At 44.7% G+C, this 24,990-nt stretch overlaps 1 protein-coding gene across 3 annotated transcripts; it reads left to right on the top strand.

Annotated features, from left to right (window-relative positions):
- The first annotated feature begins 4,774 nt into the window (after window positions 1-4,774).
- On the top strand, window positions 4,775-23,139 carry LOC137535047 (zinc finger protein OZF-like). 3 transcript variants are annotated; one of them, XM_068256811.1, is made up of 7 exons: window positions 4,775-4,819; window positions 13,471-13,582; window positions 14,003-14,137; window positions 14,223-14,343; window positions 14,450-14,547; window positions 14,676-15,129; window positions 21,842-23,139. In XM_068256811.1, exons 2-7 carry the CDS (start codon window positions 13,505-13,507, stop codon window positions 22,762-22,764), a joined length of 1,809 nt encoding a protein of 602 aa, XP_068112912.1. In that variant the 5' UTR covers window positions 4,775-4,819; window positions 13,471-13,504; the 3' UTR covers window positions 22,765-23,139. The 3 variants fall into 3 exon arrangements, with proteins under 3 accessions (XP_068112912.1, XP_068112913.1, XP_068112914.1); XM_068256812.1 differs by lacking the exon at window positions 4,775-4,819 and adding an exon at window positions 5,577-5,642; XM_068256813.1 differs by lacking the exons at window positions 4,775-4,819; window positions 13,471-13,582 and having other exon boundaries at window positions 14,062-14,132.
- Window positions 23,140-24,990: the final 1,851 nt, after the last annotated feature.

Raw genomic sequence — 24,990 nt, 5'->3', positions numbered from 1 at the left:
TTCATTATTTTGGAATTTTTTTTTACCTTTTTAAATTGCATAGCAGTGCTGCATTTTATTGCATGAGAGGTTGCGAATCGCATGTAATGTAAGTCAACATACATGCAGAAAGATTATATCCTGGTTGTGAAAAATCACATACAGGTGAATTCCATACAATTTCATGTAAATCAACTTCATTGATGAGAACTTAGAAATTGCATACACAACGGTCAAAATGAAATAAATAAATAACCATAAATGAACAATTACAAAACACAGAATTGGAAATGTGAAAAAAAAACCTGGAAAATCACATCTAGAATGTTACAGTCCCTGCAGCCCACATCTGATCACTGTACTGAAGGGCAGGGCTCTCTCACCCTTTTGTGTCTTGGAATTTGTTATACATTTTATTTATCATGTTACTTTTGACACTGTAATTACCAATTCTGTATTTTGAATATTGGTGTACACCATTATCTGTATTATTATATAACCCATGTTTGTTTCTAACTCTGTACAGCACCATGGAATATGTTTGCGCTTTATAATTCAATAATAACAACAACAATCTTGGTGGAGGGCTGCTTCACTTCACTGCTGGGAATTGTGAGCACTAATTATATTACATTGCTGTTTGTATATTGTTTTTTGCTGCTGCAATATCTGGTGGATTGTCTGTTGTGGTTCATCTGATATTAAGCAGCAAGTGTCAGTTTTTAAAAGTACAATTTTTTTTTCTTTTCCCTCTAGTTTGTTTTGCAGCAGGCAATTGGCTAGGGGGAGGGACTAGCTGCAACAGGAGGTATTTGGTCAGCTTCAGGACTCAGTACTGAGCTTGCTCAGTCTGTGGCTTGCTCACTAAGTGGCTGCGACACAAGTGGCATAGGCGTTAAAAACAGGCGTTACAACACAGGCACAAAGAGAGTGGTGAGAGGAAGTAGGTAAGGACTAAAAAAAAACAAAACAAAAAAAAAAAAACCTTCAATCAATATTGTGGTTTTTTGCATTGGTTAGAATGTGCTAGGCACGTTGTGGTGTAGTCTTTAAATTTTGAGGACTCCACCCCAACTTCACTCACTCCACCTCCACTCCTCCCGCCCCTCCTCCTCCCCTCCCCCTCCTCCCCCCCCTCTTCACTCACTCCCCAACTTCACTTACTCTCCCTTCCTCCTCCACAGCTACACTCACTCTCCCATTTCATCTTTTACCGCCACAGTTTACTTTAAATAATTTTTCCCCACACAAAAGTCATCATGTTGGACTATGCTGTACAGTGTACATCCTGCAACATGTATGCATGCCTTGATCAGCGGATTGAGGGTGTTTACTGTTGCCCTGGGTGTGTGCGTGTTGCTCAGTTAGAGGCGGAAGTCGCAGAGCTAAATAAGCATCTCGCAACACTGAGAAGCATACACAACATGGAGAAGAGCTTGGATCTCACGATCCAGACACTGGATGGAACCGTTGAAGATGAGGAGGGTGGAGTAAAATTCAAGTAGCCCATTTCATGTAAACAAAATTGGTAAATGTGGTGGTAAAAATATAAAGTGCATGGTAACCAATGCTCGGAGCCTTGCAAATAAAATAGACGAACTAGAGTTCATTCTGAATGACAAAGGCTATGACATTGTGGGAATAACCGAGACATGGATGGATGAAAGCCATGACTGGATAGCTAATTTAAAAGGATACAATGTGTTTAGGAGGGATAGAACAGGGAAAAAAGGTGGAGGGGTTTGTCTCTTTGTTAAGAATTCTCTTACAGCTGTCCTCAACGATGAGATGGAGGAAGATTGCGAAGATGTGGAGTCCGTTTGGGTAAATATTCATGGTGGAAATAAAAGTTGCCAATTGCTTATTGGGGTATGCTACAGGCCACCTCTTATTAATGAAGCTGCAGAACTGCGATTACTACAGCAGATTGAAAAAGCTGCAGGTAAAAATGAGGTCATAATTATAGGCGACTTCAACTTTCCAGACATTGACTGGAGTATTGAGGCTACCCATTCTGGTAAAAGCAGCAGATTTCTGGCAGCACTACAGGACAATTACTTGACTCAAATGGTAACGGAACCAACTAGGGGGAATGCGTTACTGGATCTGATCATTTCTAATAGACCAGATAATGTATCAAATGTGCAGGTTCAAGAACATTTGGGAAATAGTGATCACAACATGATAACGTTTGAGCTGGTGACTGATAGGCCACGGGGCAGCGGGACCACTAAAACTATGAATTTTAGAAAAGCAAAGTTCACTCAAATTAGGCAGGCACTAAGTTTGGTGAACTGGGATAATGTACTACAAGGGGAAGACACTGAAGGGAAATGGCAAGCTTTTAAACTTATACTCAATCAATACTGTAGTATGTATATCCCATATGGAAACAAAATGTCTAGGAATAAAAAAAGGCCTCTATGGATGAATAGAAAGGTTAAAGATAAAATGAAGAGGAAAAAGAATGCCTATAAGGTCTTAAAACAGGAGGGGACCGAGGCTGCACTAAGCAATTATAAGGAGTGCAATAAAAATTGTAAAAAAGAAATTAGGCAGGCAAAGATTGAAGCTGAAAAACAAATCGCTAAGGATATCAAATCTAACCCAAAAAAGTTTTACAAGTACATTAACTCTAAAAAAAGAAAGGTTGACTGTATAGGACTCCTAAAGGATGAGGATGGGAACTCAATGGTGGATGACCAAGGTAAGGCAGAGTTATTAAATGCTTTTTTTGCTTCTGTCTTCACAAAAGAAACAGCACTGTTGCAAACTACAGAGGCGGAAGAGTCTCAATCTTCTAACTGTAATATTAAATACTTAACGCAGGAAGAAGTGAAGGCAAGACTAAATAAATTAAAAATAGACAAGGCACCTGGCCCGGATGGCATGCATCCTCGGGTCCTAAGGGAATTAAGTTCAGTTATAGATAAACCCCTTTATCTTATCTTTTGTGACTCTCTTGCAACTGGCAGAGTCCCAGTGGATTGGCGTACAGCCCACGTTTTCCCATTATTTAAGAAGGGCAAAAAATCTGATCCAGGAAATTATAGACCTGTAAGTTTAACATCAGTTGTATGCAAACTATTTGAGGGGTTACTAAGAGATACTATACATGACTTCATAGTAGAAAATAATCTTATTTCTCAGCATCAACATGGGTTTACTAAAGACAGGTCCTGTTTGACTAACATGCTCAGTTTTTATGAGGTAGTGAATGCTAATATGGATATTGGGAATGCTGTAGATGTGATATACTTGGACTTTGCAAAGGCCTTCGACACTGTTCCCCACAAAAGTCTGGTGCAAAAGTTGAGGATGCAAGGACTGGGGAAGAGTCTGTGTTCATGGATAGGGAACTGGCTAATGGACAGAAAACAAAGAGTTGTGGTCAATGGATCGTACTCAAAATGGGAGACTGTTAGCAGTGGGGTCCCACAGGGGTCTGTTCTGGGTCCAGTGCTCTTCAATTTATTTATTAATGACCTAGTAGATGCAGTAGTGAGCAATGTTGCTATTTTTGCAGATGATACAAAATTGTGCAGAATCATTAACTCTCAGGAAGATAGTGTCATATTGCAACAGGATCTGGATAGGATGGCTATATGGGCACATACATGGCAGATGAAATTCAATGTTGACAAATGTAAGGTCATGCATTTTGGACGTACTAATGGTCTAGCACCATACAAAATAAATGGGATACAGTTGGGGACATCAAACTTGGAGAAGGACTTAGGAGTACTCATTGACAACAAGTTAAATGATCGTACTCAATGCCAAGCAGCTGCAGCTAAAGCTAACAAAATTTTGGGATGCATTAAAAGGGAAATAAAAACTCGAGATGCTAGCATAATATTGCCCCTGTTTAACTCTCTAGTAAGGCCACATCTGGAATATGGAATTCAGTTCTGGGCACCACATTACAAAAAAGATATTGCAGTTTTAGAGCAGGTGCAGAGACGAGCAACAAAATTGATGCGTGGGATGGAAGGTCTCACTTATCGAGAAAGGTTAGATAAACTGGGTTTATTTAGTCTAGAGAAAAGACGCCTTAGAGGGGATCTAATTAACATGTGTAAATACATCAGAGGGCAATATAATACCTTGGCGGATGAGCTTTTTGTCCCTAGGCCTTCTCAAAGGACTAGAGGACATGATCTGCGCATGGAGGAAAAACGTTTTAGCCATTTATTTAGGAAAGGGTTCTTTACAGTTAGAGTGATTAAGATGTGGAATGCATTGCCACAGGAAGTCGTTATGGCAAACTCTATACCTGCATTTAAAGGGGGCTTAGATGCTTTCCTTGCGTTGAAAGACATCCATGGCTACAATTACTAGGTAATGCCTAATGACGTTGATCCAGGGATTTTATCTGATTGCCATCTGGAGTCGGGAAGGAATTTTTCCCTTTAGGGGCTAATTGGACCATGCCTTGTAAGGGTTTTTTCGCCTTCCTCTGGATCAACAGGGATATGTGAGGGAGCAGGCTGGTGTTGTACTTTATACTGGTTGAACTCGATGGACGTATGTCTTTTTTCAACCAAAATAACTATGTAACTATGTAACAATAAAAAATGGGGGGGCGCTAATAATAATAAGAATAATATTAAGAAGAAGAACGAGCTGAACTCGAAGAACAAGATGTTGGCTATTTACATAGCCAACATAATAATAATAATACTGAGCAAACACATGAGGGCTGCAGTTCCCCTATTCTCCACAAGATGGTGATGTCACTTCTTTATTTGGAATGGAAGACACAGACAGGAAGCTATATACAGTAGATGAAGAAGGAGGAAGTACAGAGCAGACATTGCTGGGACTGGCAGCAAAAGAGGTAAGAAGAGAGTATTTTATATTTACACCCAGTAACCCCAATATCCCTCCCCCAACACTAGCAGCTGCTGTTACACACATACTGTATATAGATCAGTGTATAGATTATGTCTTCTGTATCCTCAGCTCCTCTATCAGAGGCCTGTGAGCTGGAGGGTTCTGCACAGAATCTTATCTGTTCCTATCACTGCACTTCTCAGTACAGAGAGCTCTGATGTTCCTGACATCTGTTGGAGCCAAACTCCTAGCTTAGGAGTGAAAGCAATGACTACTCCTGCCACCACTGGCACCTCTTTGGTCTTCACCATCCAGAGTCTCTCTAGTTTCTCTCTTGGGCTCTGGTACTTCTCCAGTTCCTCATTCTCCTCTTGCTGATGTTGCTGTCACTTGGAGCTGCCACATCTGTCATCACTGTTGTCTTCTGGTCCTTGTCTACTACATCGATGGACTTCTAATTGGCCAGAGCCTGTCTGTCCATCTGCATATAGACTTTCTACAGGATCTTAGCCCTGGTCTCCTCTGTAACCTTCTGTGGGATCTCCTATCATTTAGGAGAGTGTATCCCACATGCAGTGCAGATGTTCCTGTACACAAGGCAAGCTACAGCATGTGGTTGTGCCATTCAGTGTATGCTGTGCCTGCCTGCGTCTAACACCCCTCCTCTATGTGCTGGACTGTCCCTGAGGCTTCTCTGTACAGCCTGCAACTTAGCTCTGATGTGGGTGATCTCCACTTCTATGGATCTGGTACTTCCTGCATTTTTCAGACTAGTAGAGACAAAAGGACACCGGGAGCCGCTCTGGCATAATATCGCCTGGTAAAGGGTAATAATGTATAGCGATCTAAATATACTTACAGACGTGGATTGTTTCATATCACTCGTATGGGCATGTGGGAAAGTACCCTCCCCACTCAGCCTTTCGGAAGGAGGTCTCAGTCGCACCCCCACAATCAAGTTGTGGTATGAGTACCCTACCTATGTAGGGTGCAAGAGAATGGCAGGAACACGTGCAGGAGGCGCCCAAAGGAGATAAGATTTTTTTTCTCCTGATGATTCCTTTAAAAAGGAGACGATCTATTTCACCTCTGCATCTGCTCTGCACCGACCTTCTGGCAACCAATATCGTATGCCTGCATCTGCCTGTGTATGTGATGGTCTAGTTAGTCTCTGCATCTGACCTGCACTGACTCTCCTGCAATCAATATCGTATGCCTGCATCTGCCTGTGTATGTGATGATCTATTTCACCTCTGCATCTGATCTGCACCGACCTTCTGGCAACCAATATTGTATGCCTGCATCTGCTTGTGTATTTGATGATCTAGTTAGTCTCTGCATCTGATCTGCACGGGCCCTCCTGCAACTAATATCGTATGCCTGCATCTGCCTGTGTATGTGGCGTCTGGTCCATTTTTACTGTCTTGATCCTAATCTATTATAGTTACCAATATCTGAATTGCTTCTACAGACTTCCTTCAGTGCTATTGTTTCCAGCTGTTCATTTGCTTCACACCCCATACCCACTCCCAGGCCCGATTATTTGCATGGATGGGCTGAGGCCACCCCACACAGCTCAACATCTTGATTGTCTCCCAGCTGATTTTCTAGGACAATTTATCCAGACACTTGGTCTGGGTAGATGTATAGAAGGTTGCAATTTAGTGAGCTCTGATGATGGTCAGCTCGATTTAAAGCATGTTTAAATGAATTAACCAGAATTCAACAGCATTTCAGCAGATTCCAGCAGTAGCTAAGGTAATTCCACCTGCTCCTTCAACACTTCTGTCACCTATTCCTCACTAAACTCCCCTCATCTAATTCGAGCCTCCCACTCTGCCACCAACACCTGCCCGCCTCCTCCCATCTCTCTTCCATACCCCACTGTATCCTAGCCTCTCACTCTGCTTTCCACCCCATTGCAACCCCTACCCCATTCCATCTTTGGCCCCCTGAAACCCCCTCCCCCCCCCCCGCTTCAAACCCCTCTCTACCTCCCACACAGATCCATCCCGCACCCACAATCACCCCTTCCCCTCCCTCATTCCCATCCAGACCTCTCACAATCACACCACCCCTCTCTCCTGTGGCCTCTGGAATGCCAGATCAGTCCACAATAAACTCACTGAAATCCACAACCTTTTCCTCTCCAATTCCCTCACCCTCCTTGCACTCACAGAGACATGACTCACCCCCTCTGACTCTCCTGTGGGAGACTACACCTCAGTCACACTCCCAGACCCAAAAACTGTCCTGGGGTCGGGTAGGCTTGCTCCTCTTCCCATCCTGCACGTTCCGTGTTCTCACGCCGCTCCCTTCCTTACACTTTACCTCCTTTGAGACCCATATTATCCGCCTCTACCATCCTCTTCCAGCAGTCATCGCAGTCCTTTACCGCTCTCCATCCAGCTCCATCACCCAATTCCTGGACAACCTGGCCTATTGGCTCCCACACATCCTTTCCTCTGACCTCCCCACCATTATCCTTCGAGACTTCAACATTCCCATGGACAATGCCTACTCCCTGCTGCCTCTCAACTACTCTCCCTCACCATTTCCCTTGGTCTCTGTAAACACAACAGTTCCCCTGCCCATTGCACTGGCCACACTCTCGATCTTATTCTCTTAACATCCGCACTGATCTGTCCTCCCAATTTACTGACAAAATAGCAAACATTTTATGTGAAATCTCCTGCCTCGACTTCACCACTTCTTCCTCCTCCCCGCGTACCTCTCCCCCACCCCACCCACCACTCACCGCCTTCACTCCTGTCACAGAGGATGATGTCCGCTAAATCCTAGCTACTTCTCCTGCCACCTCCAGCCCCCTGGAACCTGTTCCATCCAAATTCTTCCGTCTACACTTCCCTGTCCTGGCCCCAGTCCTCACCTCTCTGTTTAGCCTCTCCCTCTCCACTGGCACATTCCCGTCTGACTGGCCACTTTACTTTCCCTGGTATCTAAACTCCTGGAGCATCCACTAACGCATGACCCATTTCCTTGGTTCCAACTCCCTGTTTGACCCCTACAATCAGGATTTTGGCCAGCCTACTCCAACGAGCCTGTCCTCACCGAGGTCATCAATGACCTCACGCATGCCAAGGCCGAAGGAAAATACACCATCCTGCTTCTCCTGGACTGCTCATCAGCATTTGACACAGTCGATCATTCACTGCTCCTCCAATCTCTGCAATCTGCGGGTGTCCAAGACCTCACTCTAGCTTGGTTCTCCTACCTCTCAAATTGTTCCTTTTAAAACTTCCTTCAATGATTCGGCCTCAACCTCCACCCGCCTTTCAGTTGGGGTCCCCCAAGGCTCTGTTCTTGCCCCCCCCCCCCCCCTCTTCAACTACGGTGGAGGAAATAATTATTTGACCCCTCACTGATTTTGTAAGTTTGTCCAATGACAAAGAAATGAAAAGTCTCAGAACAGTATCATTTCAATGGTAGGTTTATTTTAACAGTGGCAGATAGCACATCAAAAGGAAAATCGAAAAAATAACCTTAAATAAAAGATAGCAACTGATTTGCATTTCATTGAGTGAAATAAGTTTTTGAACCCCTACCAACCATTAAGAGTTCTGGCTCCCACAGAGTGGTTAGACACTTCTACTCAATTAGTCACCCTCATTAAGGACACCTGTCTTAACTAGTCACCTGTATAAAAGACATCTGTCCACAGAATCAATCAATCAATCAAGCAGACTCCAAACTCTCCAACATGGGAAAGACCAAAGAGCTGTCCAAGGATGTCAGAGACAAAATTGTAGACCTGCACAAGGCTGGAATGGGCTACAAAACCATTAGCAAGAATCTGGGAGAGAAGGTGACAACTGTTGGTGCGATTGTTCGAAAATGGAAGGAGCACAAAATGACCATCAATCGACCTCGCTCTCGGGCTCCACGCAAGATCTCACCTCGTGGGGTGTCAATGGTTCTGAGAAAGGTGAAAAAGCATCCTAGAACTACTCGGGAGGAGTTAGTGAATGACCTCAATTTAGCAGGGACCACAGTCACCAAGAAAACCATTGAAAACACATTACACCGCAATGGATTAAAATCCTGCAGGGCTCGCAAGGTCCCCCTGCTCAAGAAGGCACATGTGCAGGCCCGTCTGAAGTTTGCCAATGAACACCTGAATGATTCTGTGAGTGACTGGGAGAAGGCACTGTGGTCTGATGAGACCAAAATAGAGCTCTTTGGCATTAACTCAACTCGCTGTGTTTGGAGGAAGAAAAATGCTGCCTATGACCCCCAAAACACCGTCCCCACCGTCAAGCATGGGGGTGGAAACATTTTGCTTTGGGGGTGTTTTTCTGCTAAGGGCACAGGACAACTTAATCGCATTAACGGGAAAATGGACGGAGCCATGTATCGTGAAATCCTGAACGACAACCTCCTTCCCTCTGCCAGGAAACTGAAAATGGGTCATGGATGGGTGTTCCAGCATGACAATGACCCAAAACATACAGCAAAGGCAATAAAGGATTGGCTCAAGAAGAAGCACATTAAGGTCATGGAGTGGCCTAGTCAGTCTCCGGACCTTAATCTAATAGAAAACCTATGGAGGGAGCTCAAGCTCAGAGTTGCACAGAGACAGCCTCGAAACCTTAGGGATTTAGAGATGATCTGCAAAGAGGAGTGGACCAACATTCCTCCTAAAATGTGTGCAAACTTGGTCATCAATTACAAGAAACGTTTGACCTCTGTGCTTGCAAAGAAGGGTTTTTCCACTAAGTATTAAGTCTTTTATTGTTAGAAGGTTCAAAAACTTATTTCACTCAATGAAATGCAAATCATTTGCTATCTTTTATTTAAGGTTATTTTTTCGATTTTCCTTTTGATGTGCTATCTGCCACTGTTAAAATAAACCTACCATTGAAATGATACTGTTCTGAGACTTTTCATTTCTTTGTCATTGGACAAACTTACAAAATCAGTGAGGGGTCAAATAATTATTTCCTCCACTGTATCACCTATACGACACCTAGATCTACCTCCTTACCACAGACCTCTCCACCACCACCATCGAGAAGGTATCCTCCTTCCTCTCAGCTATCTCATCCTGGATGTCAGCCAGGTTCCTAATGTTAAACCTGGTTAAAACAGAGCTCCTAATCTTCCCGCCCCGTGCAGTCTTGTCCCCCCTCCAAACAGACATCTATGTCACTGTCAATTGTACAGTCATCCGCCCAACCACACAAGCCAGCTGCTTGGTTGTCACCCTGGACTGCCCTTTCCTTCACCCCCCACATCCAAACCATTGCTAGGGCCTGCAATTTTCATTTACGCAACCTCCATTACACAATCTCCAAGATCCAGCCTTTCCTGACCCCAGACAATGCCAAACTCTTTGTCCATGTCCTCATAATCTCCCGCCTGGACTATTGCAACCTCCTGTCAAGCCTTCCTCAGAACCGCATTGCCTCCCTACATCATGTATGCAACAACCAGACTAATCTACTCCTCGCTCCACTCTGTCTCCATGACTTCCCTATGCAAATCCCTTGACTGACTTCCAATACGCTTCATAATCTGCCACAAAATCCTATGTTTGGCCTACACATCTATACACCAGTCCTGCCCAACCTACATTTCTGACCTGGTCAACAGATACATACCTGGCCACCCACTTAGCTCCTCCAACAACCTACTCCTAACCAACCCACGTATCTTGTACTCCCATGCATGACTACAGGCTTCACAAGACTATGATTAAGGACCATACTAGTCCGGAACATGTTAGTTGTTTAATCTCTTCTAAGCTTTGGATATGTCCACAATAAAGATTTTGTGACTTTTGAATGGACATTGTGTGGGCATCTGTACCACTTGTCTTACTACTGAATTGGCAATCCTTGCCCTGGCACTGTCCTCATCTGAAGTTGAGCGGTCTCCATACCCCATTACCTCCACCTTTTAAGCACGCCCTCAAAACTCACCTCTTCAAGGAGGCCTTCCCTACCTCAATGTTGCCCTAACTCTCTCTGCCAAGAACCTCTCAACACAGCCACCCTCCTTTTGTGTCATCACTCCCCCCTCTAGATTGTAAACCTTTGGTATGGCCCTCTTTACTTGTGTATCATACTTGATTGTACACTCTACCCAGAGTAATGTGAACTTGTATTATTGGGACTACCACTCCAGTGTATGATCTGGCATTGTATTACTACCTGTGTATCTTATTGCTTATTACCTGTATTGTTTTGTCAGCCACCCCTGTTATCATTGTCTGTAATCCTATGTAATGTACAGCGCTGCTTAATACAGTATGGTGGTGCTATATAGATCTAATAAATAATAATAGAAGACAATGCATTTCACAGGGTAAGCCACTTCCTCGGGTCAAATACGTGCTTTAAAAACAAAACAATAGGTGGCACTCAGAACCAAACATTAGGTACCAAATAGTAAAACAAATATAAAATAGTATAACAAACGAATAGTGCAAAACAATTCACATAAAAATAAATAGGTAACTAGCAGTGGATAAAATACATAATCATGAGGTATACTGTATACTACGTACACATGTGTACTAGAAACGAATGAGGCAGAAATAAAAACTGTACACATCGATTAACTGTACTCAGGGAAAGGTGTGTAGGTAATGGTAACCAGGAGACCAGGTAGAGGTACAAGAGGTTTATGTGGTGGCCTGTAGGGGGGTATATATGGATAAAAATATACTGGTATGGGAGGAGTGTAATGACCATAGAGTAGAAAATAACAGAAGTATGGTAGGAGGGCTAATGAGTGCAAAGGAGCTAGTTTTTTCAAAGTACTAGGATTTGCTAAATACATACTGATATATCAGTGCAGGCAAGTATACTAGCTGGGTCCACGCTATGAGGAAAAGGAGGCTAGTAACGTACTAAGCATCCTACATTATTCTGTATTTCCATTTTATTGGTATGTGTTGTAAGCTGCTGCACAGCCGGCAGGAACCAGCATGGATAAAGTCAGCATGCAGGTGAGTTTGTTGCAACTAAGGAAACTAAGGAGCGCTAACCTCCCACAGAAGCTGCTGGTTAATTTCTACAGATGCACTATAGAAAGCGTTCTGACCAATTGCATGACGGCCTGGTACAACAGCTGCACGAAGGCTACTAGAGAAGCCCTGCAGCGAGTTGTTAAAACAGCAGAAGCCATTATTGGCACTGAACTACCATCACTGGAACTTTTGTATAATACTCACAGCGTGAGAAGGGCCAAAAACATTATCAAGGGCAACACTCACCCTGGAAATGCCTTGTTTGAGCTCCTTCCATCACGTAAACATTTTAGATCAATCCGCACACACACAAACAGACTGAAAGACAGCTTTTTCCCATCTGCCATAAACTTGATGAACTCTGAATCCTCTCTGAAATAATTAACACTGTGTACAAATTGTTTAAATATCTGTAATACCTGGCATATGTGTATAATTTCTTCTCTTCCTTGTTACTACCACTAGGTTCCCTATATGCACCGTGGGGTTGTCATGAAAAGTAATTTCGTTGTGTTACACAATGACAATAAAGTGAATTGAATTGAATTGAACCAGGCTGCTGCCTGTAATTTAATTGAAAGCTTGCCCAAAACTATAAACAAAACATAAAATGAACATCAGCCGTCTGGCTCCTGTCTGCCTCACTTAGCAAACTGTCTAACAAAACATAAGGCAGTTACAGTCACTTATTAGAAAACAGGGCAACTTACAAGAGAAGAATCTTTTCCCAGCTTTTTCCTCACAGCCTTCAGAAACAGACTGCACACACAGAGCTGCTGTGTCAGGCCTGCTAGTCTAATTAATTCACCTGTGTTTCAGCACACAGGGAGAGAAAACCCGGTCTGGCTCCAGGCGGTCAGGGAACCCACCCTGCTCTTCCCTGACCGGCTCCAGGACCCTTAACCTGGCTTTTCTTTTTACCAAAAGCTTCAGGGAAGAAGCAAGCCTGAATATTCCTGGAGCCTTTTTACCCCATAAAGTGCCAGAACCTTGGTGCAATACATATTCCATCCAGCCACCTCTCTGTGAAACACTGTGTCACCCTGTCACAGTATACATATACCCAGTGCACATTAGTGTATACCACTATATACCTCTCGAACATGCTGCTAGTTACAACGGGCAATTTATGTATACATGTATATACCTAGTGCACATTTATTTCTGCCTCATTATTTTCTAGTACACGTGTCTACATAGTATACACCTCATGAATATGTATTTTATTCGCTGCCAGTTACCTATTTGTTTTTATGTGAATTGTTTTGTGCTATTAGTTTGTTTGTTATAATATTTTATATTTATTTTACTATTTGGTACCTGATGTTTGGTTCTGAGCTCCACCTCCTGCTTTGTTTTTGAGGCGCGTGTTTGGCCTGAGGAAGCAGCTTACACATTGAAATGTGTTGTCTTTGTACTTAAATACATTCTAATACATTTTTACCCACTCCCTCTGAGCCCCATTTTTAAGGGTAGGGCCAATCTCCTTACCTTATACTGAGAATCATTGTTTTATCAGTTTAGGCACCTCCTGCACATGTTCCTGTCATTACCTCAGCCTCCATGATGCAGAGTGTGTGGCACAAGTAACGCTTCCCTGCCCTGATACAGCCCAGGTTCCTACAGTCTAGATAATTCTTATGTTGTTATCTCCCTTTCAGATAAGGACTTCTTGTGTGGATCATATCAGTGAGGATGAACAAGGACTGGAGTCACATGACTGAGAGGATACTCAGCTTCACACTGGAGATCATCTGCCTGCTGACCGGAGAGGTGAGGAGGATTCTGGGAGGTCACTTGACATCCTTCATTCTTATTAATACAACATACACCTCACCAGACTGGTGAGTAATTAAGAATTGAACCTACATGTTGGTGTACACAGGACGTGGTACAGATTATTAACTCAGCAATTTCGCTGCCCCGTGCCAATTTTCTGCACACTGCTCTCCATCTTTCTGCTGTGAAGGCAAAAGTGTCGGGCAGATGGAGTGTATCAATTAAGTGATTAGGTGACGACATAGGTTAGTCAACCCTTTCTGCCGCGGCCTGTGCCCACCAACATGCTGGTTCATATTGTGGGAGGGTCACATGACATCACTCTTATGTCTACTTATAAAACATAGACATGGCCAGAGAGGTGAGGGGGATTCTGGGAGGTCACATAACATTGCTGGTGTTTTTTCACTCCAGAGATTTCCTCCTGTAAAGTCTGGTGACCAAGTGACAGTCACAGTTCCTCCACCTCACTTCCTGGTACCCGAGAGAAACATGAAAAAGATTCTACAAGTCATCAACCAGATCACTGAGTTGCTGATGGGAGGTGAGGTGAGCAAAGCTGGGAATTATTGAACATTGCCCAGTAATGGCAAGGGAGATGTCTGGATGTTGACTGTGTCAATGTGTGTGTCAGGTTCCTATTGGTTGTCAGGATGTCTCAACCTTCTCCCCTAAAAAGGAGTGGCAGTATGTAGAAGGAGAGAAAGACCTCTCCAAGAACATCGTAATGGAGAACCAGCCACCCCTCACGTCAGGTAAGAAGAGGCTTTAATCTTCTACAGAGAAGAGAGCCAGTATGGAGGGTTCACCTAGATCCCCCAGAGAGACAAAGTATGCAGTCAGTGTTTGTGTTTCATACAGATGGATCCAACTACAGAAACCCACCAGACAGATGTACAGGTCTTCTTTACTCCCAGGATTGTGCACAGGAAGTTCTCACCGTCCCTCATCATTATCAGGTAGGTGGAACTGAAGGTTTAAAGCTCAAAAGTGACTCCAAACTGTATGAATTTATATTCTATGTGGTTTCACATCTATGTGGTTTTACAATTCTAAAATGTTTTTGTCTTCATTTTTTGGAAAATAGGGTGTAGAATTTACTTATCTTAAAACTGATATTAAAGAGAAAGAAGAGACTAATGTGAAGTTTCAGCAGAATTCTGCAGTGGAGGGTGGATCAATAAAGTCTATAAAAAAGGAAGAAAAAGAGACATATTCGAGGGGTTATCAACTGTCTATGGAGGAGGGTGACATAATGAGGACAATTAAAGAGGAAGAAGAAGAGACGGATGTGAGGAGTGATCTGGGTACTATGGAGGAGGGTGACATGAAGGGGACATTTAAAAAGGGAGAAGAAGAGATGTATGTAAGGAGTGATCAGCAGGCTATGCAGGAGAGTGACACAATGAGGACAATTAAAGAAGAAGAGACAGATGTGAGGAGTGATCAGCAATCTATGGAGGAGGGTGATGTGAGGAGGAAAAGTAAAGAGGAGGAAGAAGAGACGGATGTGAGAGATGATTGGCTATCTACGGAGGAAGGTAACAGGTTGAACACAACTAAAGAAAATATGTATGTATTGTATTATAGACAAGTTTACCTTGTCTATAAGTCGACTAAAAATTTTTACCCTTTTAAAGGGGACCTTAACTGAGAGGGGGGTGGGGGGAAAGTTTAACTTACCTGAGGCTTCTACCGGACCCCTGCAGATGTCCTGTACTCACCGGGACAAACCACATCCGATCCACCACAGCAAACTAGTTTATTTTCTGACCAGTTGGAGGTCCTCTGCACCTGCGTGGCTTTGGCCACGCGCATCCTCTTTCACGCTCCTGTCGCCAACCTGTGCATGCACAGTATGAGACATCTAGTACGCAGGAGGTTGACAGGAGCGTGAACGAGGACATGCGCTGCCGCGCAGTGGCCCACTGACTAGCCAGTTGCCTGAATCCAAACTAGCTCGGTCCGGGGACTAGAACATCAGTTTGTCCCGGGGCAGGCATTGGACATCTGCAGAGGGCCGGTAAAAGCCCTGGGTATTACTCTCCCCCCCCCCCCCCCCCCCCCCCAGTTAACGTTCCCTTTAAGCTGTAATTTTTCAATAACTTAGGTACAGGTCTATCCAGTTATCAGCTGCACTCGGGGACCAGGAGGCGTTAATGGCTGCCCTGCCTAAAGTTTTGCAGCCATTAACAAACACCCCCCCCTCCTCCCCCATTCCCCAAGTGCAGTCTATAACTCCTCCAGGCCACCACATACAGCCATTAACTCTGTACTCTCATAGTTACCAAAATAAAACACTTTTATAAAAATAAAAGTGACGTTTAGAAAATACACAGTTACCTTAGGGACTCAACTTTTTTTTTATATATATGTCATGAGGGTATATTACTGCTATTTTTGCAAATAAGGACTTGTAATTAGTGACGACCGCAAATCTGAAAAAAAATACACCTTTATTTCCAAATAAAATATTGTCACCATACATTGTGATAGAGACATAATTTGAACAGTGTTATAACCAGGATGAATGGGCAAATAAAATATGTGGGTTTAAATTACAGTAGCATGTATTAATTTTTAAAATATAATGGCAAAAAACTGAGAAATAATGATTTTTTTTTCCTTATATTATTCCCATTAAAATGCATTTAAAATAATTCTTAGCAAAACGTACCACCCAAAGATAGCCTAATTGGTGGCTGAAAAAACAAGATATAGATCATTTTGTTTTGATAAGCACTGATAAAGTTATTGGTGAATGAATTACTCTGGTCCATAAGGGGAAAAACCCCTTAGTGGTTTAACCACTCTGTGACCGCCTAATGCAGGATGGCGATCACAGAGGTGCTCTCTTGTTCCGTGATCATGCCAGGTGGCATGACCTCTGGTGCACGGAAATCAGCTTGCCAGCCGCGATCAGAGCTGGCATGCTGAAATAAACAAAAAGCAAAAATATATGTGTACATTGCTGCGAGGTAGCGCAGCGTTGTACAAGGGACAGCCTTGTCACTTAACTGTTCCTCCTAATGGCTCACAATCGAATCCATATCATAGGCTGATGCCTAGGTATGGGTTGTGTAGTGTATATATTGCAGTCAAGGGCCAATTTAGCGGGGGAGGGGTGAATAAAGGAAATAGGTTTAAAGCTCTATTAGTGGGATAGAAAAGGAGGTAAAATTTATTTGGGTGCTAAGTTCTATGGCCTAGCAATTAAATCCATTAAAGTTGTGAAGTGCTGAACTGTAAAAAAAAATGGCCTGGTCACTAGGAGGGTGTAAACCTCTGGTCCTCAAGTGGTTACAGGCTTATACACAAAATGCACATCAGATCATCTAATTTATCACTAATTTCCTCCATGTCCGACCTGCCTCCAATTGAGAAAGATTGATGTTGAGATCAGTACTGCACAAAATTTCTCAAAATTAATCTCTTTCTCCATCGGAAACAGATCGGACATGCTGGAAATTATCAATAGATCAATCTATCTGACGTCAAAATTGCATCCAGCTTATGTCTTTTTTCCCGTCAGATCAACAGGTCGCTTGATTCATCATTTTCCATCATGTCCAATCTGCTTCTGATTGAGAAAGAAATTGATTTTGAGCTCTACTGATCTCAAAATCGATCCCTATCTCAATCAGAAGCAGATAAAACATGCCAGAAATTATCAATTGATTCGTCGATCTGACTGGAAAATGGCATGGTATGTATATAGCATTAGGTTTATACACAACATATATTTTTCCCCTGAGATAAACTGATCAATCTATTAATTTCCAGCATGTCCGATCTGCTTCCGATCAAGAAAGAGATGAATTTTGTGCAGTACAGATCCCAGTACTGGCCAAGAAATGCACACCAGAACTGGAACTCCTCCTCATCAATTGCAGGCCAACCTACTCGCCCAGGGAGTTCTCCTCCTACGTCCTTGTGGGTGTGTATATCCCTCCTGATGCAGAGGTAAATGCTGCTCTGCGTGTTCTCAGTGATATCGTCATGCAGTGGGAGACGGCCCTCCCGGACTCGCTGTTCATTATCTTGGGGGATTTTAACAAGGCTAACCTCCGTAATGAACTGCCCCGCTTCCACCAGCACATCACCTGCCCCACCAGGAGTGCCAGCACCCTCGACCACTGGTACACGGCCCTGAAAGATGCATACAAAGCGACACCGCGGGCAGCCCTAGGCTCATCTGACCACTGCATCATCCACCTGGTACCTACTTACAAAAGGCGCCTGGAAACCTCAAAACCGGTCACTAAGTCCTCCAAAGTGTGGTCAAGTGAGGCTAAACTTCAACTTCAGGCCTGCTTTGACTGCACAGACTGGGAGGCTCTGGAATCGCCTAACCTGGACGAGTGGGCAGACAATGTATCGTCGTACATTGGCTTCTGCGAGAATTCCTGCATCCCTACAAAATCCTTCAAACTATATCCAAACGACAAACCGTGGTTCTCAAAAAGACTACGACAACTGCGACGCAGCAAAGAAGCCGCACACAAGTCCGGCAACCAGGAGGACTACAAGAGGGCAAGAAATGACCTAAACAGGGCACTGAGGTCCGCAAAGAAGGACTACGCGGAAAAGCTGGAACAAAACCTCTCCTCAAATGACTCACGAGCTGTATGGAAAGGGCTTAAGGCTGCCACCAACTACAAGCCTCCCCCTCAGCATGCTACACCCAGCAATGAGCTTGCAGAGAGTCTCAGCGACTTCTACTGCAGATTTGAGAACCAGCCAACACCTGCAGGACTCCCACAGCCGCCTGCACAATCCTCTGACATTGACGCCCTGGGCCCAAACTCGCCCCCACCATCAGTGAGAGAGACGGATGTGCTGAAACACTTGCTAAGATTAAATGCTAGGAAAGCCTCTGGTCCGGACGGAGTGTCACCAGCCTGCCTGAAAACTTGCGCTCGTCAGCTTGCTCCCACCCTCTCTTCCATCTTCACGAGGTCCCTCCAGGGAGGCAAAGTACCCGCGTGCTTCAAGAGGTCCACCATTATCCCTGTCCCCAAAAAGCAGGGAATCCTTGACCTCAACAACTTCAGGCCCGTGGCACTTACATCCGTGATCATGAAAGCATGGTGCTCCCCCTCCTTAAGCACTCCACAGTGGGACTGCTAGACCCACACCAGTTCGCGTACAGAGCGAACAGGTCCACTGACGATGCCATTAACATCTGCCTGGAGCTAGTCTATGATCACCTGGACAGACCGGACTCCTACGCCAGGATCCTCCTACTGGACTTCAGCTCGGCATTCAATATCATCAGCCCCAAAATACTGCAAGACAATCTTGCCGCGATAGGAGTCCACCCCACCCTACGCCTGTGGATCACAGACTTCCTCTCCAACAGGTCCCAGGTTGTCAGGCTGGGCACTATCTCCTCACAACCTAGGATCACCAACACAGGAGCCCCACAAGGCTGCGTCCTGTCGCCGTTTCTGTTCTCTCTATATACGAACAACTGCAAATCCACGTCGGACTCTGTAAAAGTAATCAAATTCGCTGACGACACGACCATTGTCGGTCTCATCACCAATAACGATGAGAAGGAGTACCGCCACCAGGTCGAAGGTGTCTGTCACTGGTGCAGAGAGAACAGATTGGTTCTAAATACAGCGAAAACTGTGGAGATGATTGTTGATTTCAGGAGATGCGCCCCCACCCCACCCCCAATCTGCATCGATGGCAAGGAGGTGGAAAGAGTCACCAGCGTCCGCCTTCTGGGCACAACCATCTCCAATGACCTGAGGTGGAAGGCCAACACTGCCTCCACACAGAGGAAAGCCCAACAGAGAATTTTCTTTCTCCGCCAACTAAAAAAGTTTGGTATGGCCCAAAAACTTCTGACAAACTTCTACTCTGCTACAATCAAATCTGTCCTATGCTCTTCCATCCTGGTCTGGTACGCCAGCTCCTCTGCCAGCGACAGACTCAAACTGCAGAGGGTCATCAGATCAGCGGAGAGGATCATCGGGAGATCCCTTCCCTCACTGGACCTCCTTTACCACTCCAGGCTGTACTCCAGAGCATTAAAGATCACCAGCGATCCCTCACACCCAGGCCACCGCTTCTTTAGTCAGCTCCCTTCGAGCCGTAGGCTCCGGTTCCGGTCCATCTTCACCAAGACCTCAAGGCATAAAAACAGTTTCTTTCCCTCGGCTGTCAACCTTCTGAACTCTCTCCACGTAACTGCCCATCCCCACACCACAACACCATGTCTGCACTGAGGCACTCTGCACGTGGATAGACGCGCCCTAGCTCAAGCTGACTCTTTTTTGGGCGCCTTTTGAGTGTTTCTTTGTGTTATAACTTATGCTACATTGTCTTTCTCTGCATCTGGTATAATGTTCTGTTCCTTTCTGACTACTTGACTTGTCCTGTTATCTGTACCTATATCCTGTATCAGTACCCTGTACGTGCCAAGACCAATTCCGGGCACGACCCAGTCGTGCTTGGCGATAATAAAGATTCTGATTCTGATTCTGAAAACCAATCCCTTTTTTTTAATTGGAAGCAGATCAGACATGCTGGAAATTGTCGATCTGACAGGAAAATTGCATGGTGTGTCATAGCCTCTCAATTTGCTAGGACATTGTGCTAGACTTAGTTGTCCTCTGAAGTATGGTCTGGTGTTGGTCATAGAGAAGATGTGCAGTCATCAAACCAACACACATTGTGCTAGACTTAGTTGTCCTCTGAAGTATGGTCTGGTGTTGGTCATGGAGAAGATAAGCAGACATCAAACCAACACACATTGTGCTAGACTTAGTTGTCCTCTGAAGTATGGTCTGGTGTTGGTCATGGAGAAGATAAGCAGACATCAAACCAACACACATTGTGCTAGACTTAGTTGTCCTCTGAAGTATGGTCTGGTGTTGGTCATGGAGAAGATAAGCAGACATCAAACCAACACACATTGTGCTAGACTTAGTTGTCCTCTGAAGTATGGTCTGGTGTTGGTCATGGAGAAGATAAGCAGACATCAAACCAACATACATTGTGCTAGACTTAGTTGTCCTCTGAAGTATGGTCTGGTGTTGGTCATGGAGAAGATAAGCAGACATCAAACCAACACACATTGTGCTAGACTTAGTTGTCCTCTGAAGTATGGTCTGGTGTTGGTCATGGAGAAGATGTGCAGACATCAAACCAACACACATTGTTTCAGGTAATACCTGTAATGAGCAACTGTGCATTGTTTATTCTTCTCCAGCATTAAACAGAACTGGACTTGAACCGTACGTTAAAGGCAACAATGTTTGTTGGTTTGCAGGGAAAACATATTGGCCCATTATCATATTGGCCCATAACATAATGGAAATTATCTTTTTCTCCTGAGTTTTCTCCTAGGAGATAAAAACTCAGGAGAAAAAAGAAGTTAATTGCATATGGGCCAATGGGCTTGCGGGTCCAATCACTTTAAAGGACATTATCCCCGTACATTTATTGGCCCAATAGGCTGCCTGCCAAGTTTTCTGTCAAGTGACAGACAGCCTATTGGGCCAATCAAAGTGCAGGGGTAATGCCCATTAAAGCGGATCCGAGATGAAAAACTAACTGTAACAAGTTACTTGTCTATATATCTTATCTAAAGTTTAGATAGTTTACACAGCAAATCTAGCTGCAAACAGCTTCAACAGTTTATTATTATTTATTCCTGTGATGCAATGACAGCAGCCATGTTCAGTTTGTCACATTACACACAGGTAAGCTGCTGTGCAACTCCAGCCCTCAGCCTGTGAAAACTTCCCTCCCCTCTCCTCCGCTCTACCTCCGAAATCTCTGGCTAGTAACCTCCTCCGTCTCCTGCTCAGACTGAGCTCCCATAATCCCTTGCTACTAAGGCTGAGAGTGCCAAGGCACTGGAGCTGTGGGCGAGGCTTATTTAGTTTATAGGGAATTAGAGTATTAAAACAAACAAACAAAAAAAAAAAGTATTTGGCTTGAGAAATTCCCTATAAACTGTATGAAAGGAACACAATTATGCAATGAGTAAAAGTTTATCTCGGATCCACTTTAAAGTGACTGGACCGCAAGGGCTAAGGGCAGGACGAGTGGAGCTCTCGTCTTTGCCAATTAGCAGGCATAAGTTCATAGCGCTCACTATGCTACTGTGATAAGGTGTGTTAACTCTGACAAGGCATGTTAACTTTGATAAGGCGTGTTAACTCTGATAAGGCATGCTATTTGTCTTAGTGAATCAAGCCCAATGTGACTAAAATGCAATTTAATTTCCCACAGATGGACATGATATTGGGGAATCTTCAGAGAAACATCTTTATCCAAGCAATACAGCACCGATGTCACATCACACAGGCCTCCATTCTTTCTCATGTTCAGAGTGTGGGAAAAGTTTTACTCACACAGGAAACCTTCGTAGACACCAGAGAAGTCACACAGTCATCTATTCTTTATCATGTTCAGAATGTGGGAAAGGGTTTAATAACAAAAGAGGCCTTCTTAGGCATCTGACAAGTCACATAGGTCAGCAGCCTTTTTCATGTTTAGAGTGTGGGAAATGTTTTTCTCAGAAAAGAAGCCTAGTTAGTCACCAGAAAAGTCACACAGGTGATTACCCGTTCTCATGTTCAGAGTGTGGGAAAAGTTTTAATCGTAAAAGAAACCTCCTTGAACACCAGAGGAGTCACACAGGCATCTATCCGTTGTCATGTTCAGAATGTGGAAAAGGTTTTAATAACAAAAGAGACCTTCTTAGGCATCAGACAAGTCACACAGGCGAGCGGCCTTTTTCATGTTTAGAGTGTGGGAAATGCTTTTCTCAGAAAGCAAACCTGGTTAATCACCAGCGATTTCACACAGGTGACCGCCCATTCTCATGCTCAGAGTGTGAGAAATGTTTTGGTAGGAAAAGACTCCTTCTTATACACCAAAGAAGTCACACAGGTGAGCTCCCTTTCTTATGCTCAGAGTGTGGGAAAGGTTTTGTTAGGAAAGGAGACCTTCTTAGACACCATAGAACTCACACAGGTGAACGTCAATTCTCATGTTTAGAGTGTGGGAAAGGTTTTTCATCAAAAGTTAATCTTGCTGCACACCAAAAAAGCCACACAGGGAAAGAAGCGTTTACTTGCTCAGAGTGTGGCAAACATTTCGCCCAGAAAAGGAGCCTTCTTATACACGTGAGAAAACACACACACAGGTGATCGGCTTTATGGATGTGCAGAGTGTGGGAAAAGCTTTATAGAGAAATGGCAACTAATAAACCATCAGAGAGATCATGAATCTTGATGATCAGGACAATTAGTAATGAGTGAAATTATTTAATTTCTTCTTACCATGTTGGCTGATAGAGGCTTTGGAGAGTAAATAATAGGCCAGCACAGGGGCCATATTTTTTATCTTTGGCACTAGCTGCCCTGTTTCTCTATAGCTAACCCTATTGTAACCCTGACCCCAGCTAGCGGCCTTGCCACGACGGAGAGTGGACTTCTGGGAGAGTTTGTGCCATTTAGCTTTAATCCCATCACAAAAACCACATGACCGGCTGTCCTGTCAGTAGGTACACAGTGAGGGAGGAAGGGAGGGACACAAGTGAGGGAGGAAGGGAGGGACACAAGTGAGGGAGGAAGGGCTGGGCACAGTGAGGGAGGGAGGAATGCATATGAGGGAGGGATAGCCAGGCATAGTGAGGGGGGGAAGGGACACAAGTGAAGGAGGGATGGGCAGACATAGTGAGGGAAGAAGGAGTGGGCACAGTGAGGCAGGAAGGGGCTGGCACAGTGAGGGTGGGAGGAGTGGGCACAGTGAGGTAAGAAGGGACGCAAGTGAGGGAGGAAGGAGTGAGCACAGCAAGGGAGGGAGAGACGCAAGTGAAGGAGGGATGGGCGGGCATAGCAAGCAGACTTGGACAGGGCCGGCGGGAGCTCAGGTAGGCCTCCCTTTTTGTGGCCCCTGGGGGCCCCCAAGCACTACAGGAGGGGGCACAGCGCAGGAAGGAGCAGCGGCGGGCACAGAGCAGCGGGGAGGGGGCAGTCTCCCCCCCCCTCCCTCACCTGGGGGCCCCCCTTCCACGCTTCCCCCTTTAAGCTACAATGTGCAGTGGGCGGCAGACCAGAGCAGCAGCGTGCGGGGAACCGATCAACTTACTACTTCCTGGTTCCCGCTCTGCGTGCCACTGCTCTGGTCTTCTCTGTACTGTCCAATCACGCTCTCACTGTGCTTCCTGTGAGAGCGTGATTGGACAGCAGAGAGAAGACCAGAGCAGCGGCAGGCAGAGCTGGATGCAGGAAATAGTAAGTAGACAGTTTTTGCCCGCTCGCTGCTGCCCGCTGCACATTCTAGCCTGGAGGGGTGAGCGGCAAGGGGGGGGGGGGGCCCAGGTGAGTGAGGGAGGGGGGAGACTGCCCCCCCCTCCATGCTGCCGACAATCTGGTTGCATTTTGAGGGGAAATCTGCATACAATCTGGTTGCATTTTGAGGGAAAATCTGCCGACAATCTGGTTGTATTTTGTGGGGAAATCTGCCGACAATCTGGTTGCATTTTGAGGGGAAATCTGCCGACAATCTGGTGGCGGTTTGGGGGGAAATTTGCCGACAATCTGGTTGAATTTTGGGGGGAAATCTGCCGACAATCCGGTTGCATTTTGAGGGGAAATCTGCCGACAATCTGGTTGCATTTTGAGGGGAAGTCTGCCGAAAATCTAGTTGCATTTTGGGGGGAAATCTGCCGACAATCTGGTTGCATTTTAAGGTGAAATCTGCTGACAATCTGGTTGCATTTTGAGGGCAAATCTGCCGACAATCTGGTTGCATTTTGGGGGGAAATCTGACGACAATCTGGTTGCATTTTAAGGGGAAATCTGCTGACAATCTGGTTGCATTTTGAGGGCAAATCTGCCGACTATCTGGTTCCATTTTGTGGGGAAACTGCTGCTAGATTTTTTTTTTCTTGGGGGGGGGGGGGGGGGGGGTCGGCCCTCCACCATGTGGTCTGGGAAAAAAAATGGCCCTCAATGCCCACAAAGTTGGACAGCACTGGACTACTTAATATTTTTATTTTGCGGCATTTGACTACTTGATGAATTATCATGAGGCATGTGACTACTTGATTACTCTCTGAATAACACCGCTACTTATTTTGTGTATTTTTTTTTTGTTATTTTGTGTATTTTTAAGTCCGCCCATGACCCATCATGACCACGCCCATGTTCCAGTGCGTGGTGACACCCATTTATTTATTTTTGCTGCGGCGCGCATGTAGACATCTCCCTGTTGGGGACTGTCCTCAGTAGTGCTCACACTACTTCTCTACCATAAGCTAATGTCCTACAAAATTATGTGTGTGTGTGTGTATGTATATATATATATATTTATATATATATGTATATATGTGTATATATATATATATATATATATATATATATCAAAAT

The sequence above is a fragment of the Hyperolius riggenbachi genome, chromosome 10 (assembly GCF_040937935.1).
Source record: "Hyperolius riggenbachi isolate aHypRig1 chromosome 10, aHypRig1.pri, whole genome shotgun sequence".
NCBI lineage: Eukaryota > Metazoa > Chordata > Amphibia > Anura > Hyperoliidae > Hyperolius > Hyperolius riggenbachi.
The sequence above is the reverse complement of the archived record's forward strand: the minus strand, read 5'-3'. Positions and strand labels throughout refer to the sequence as shown.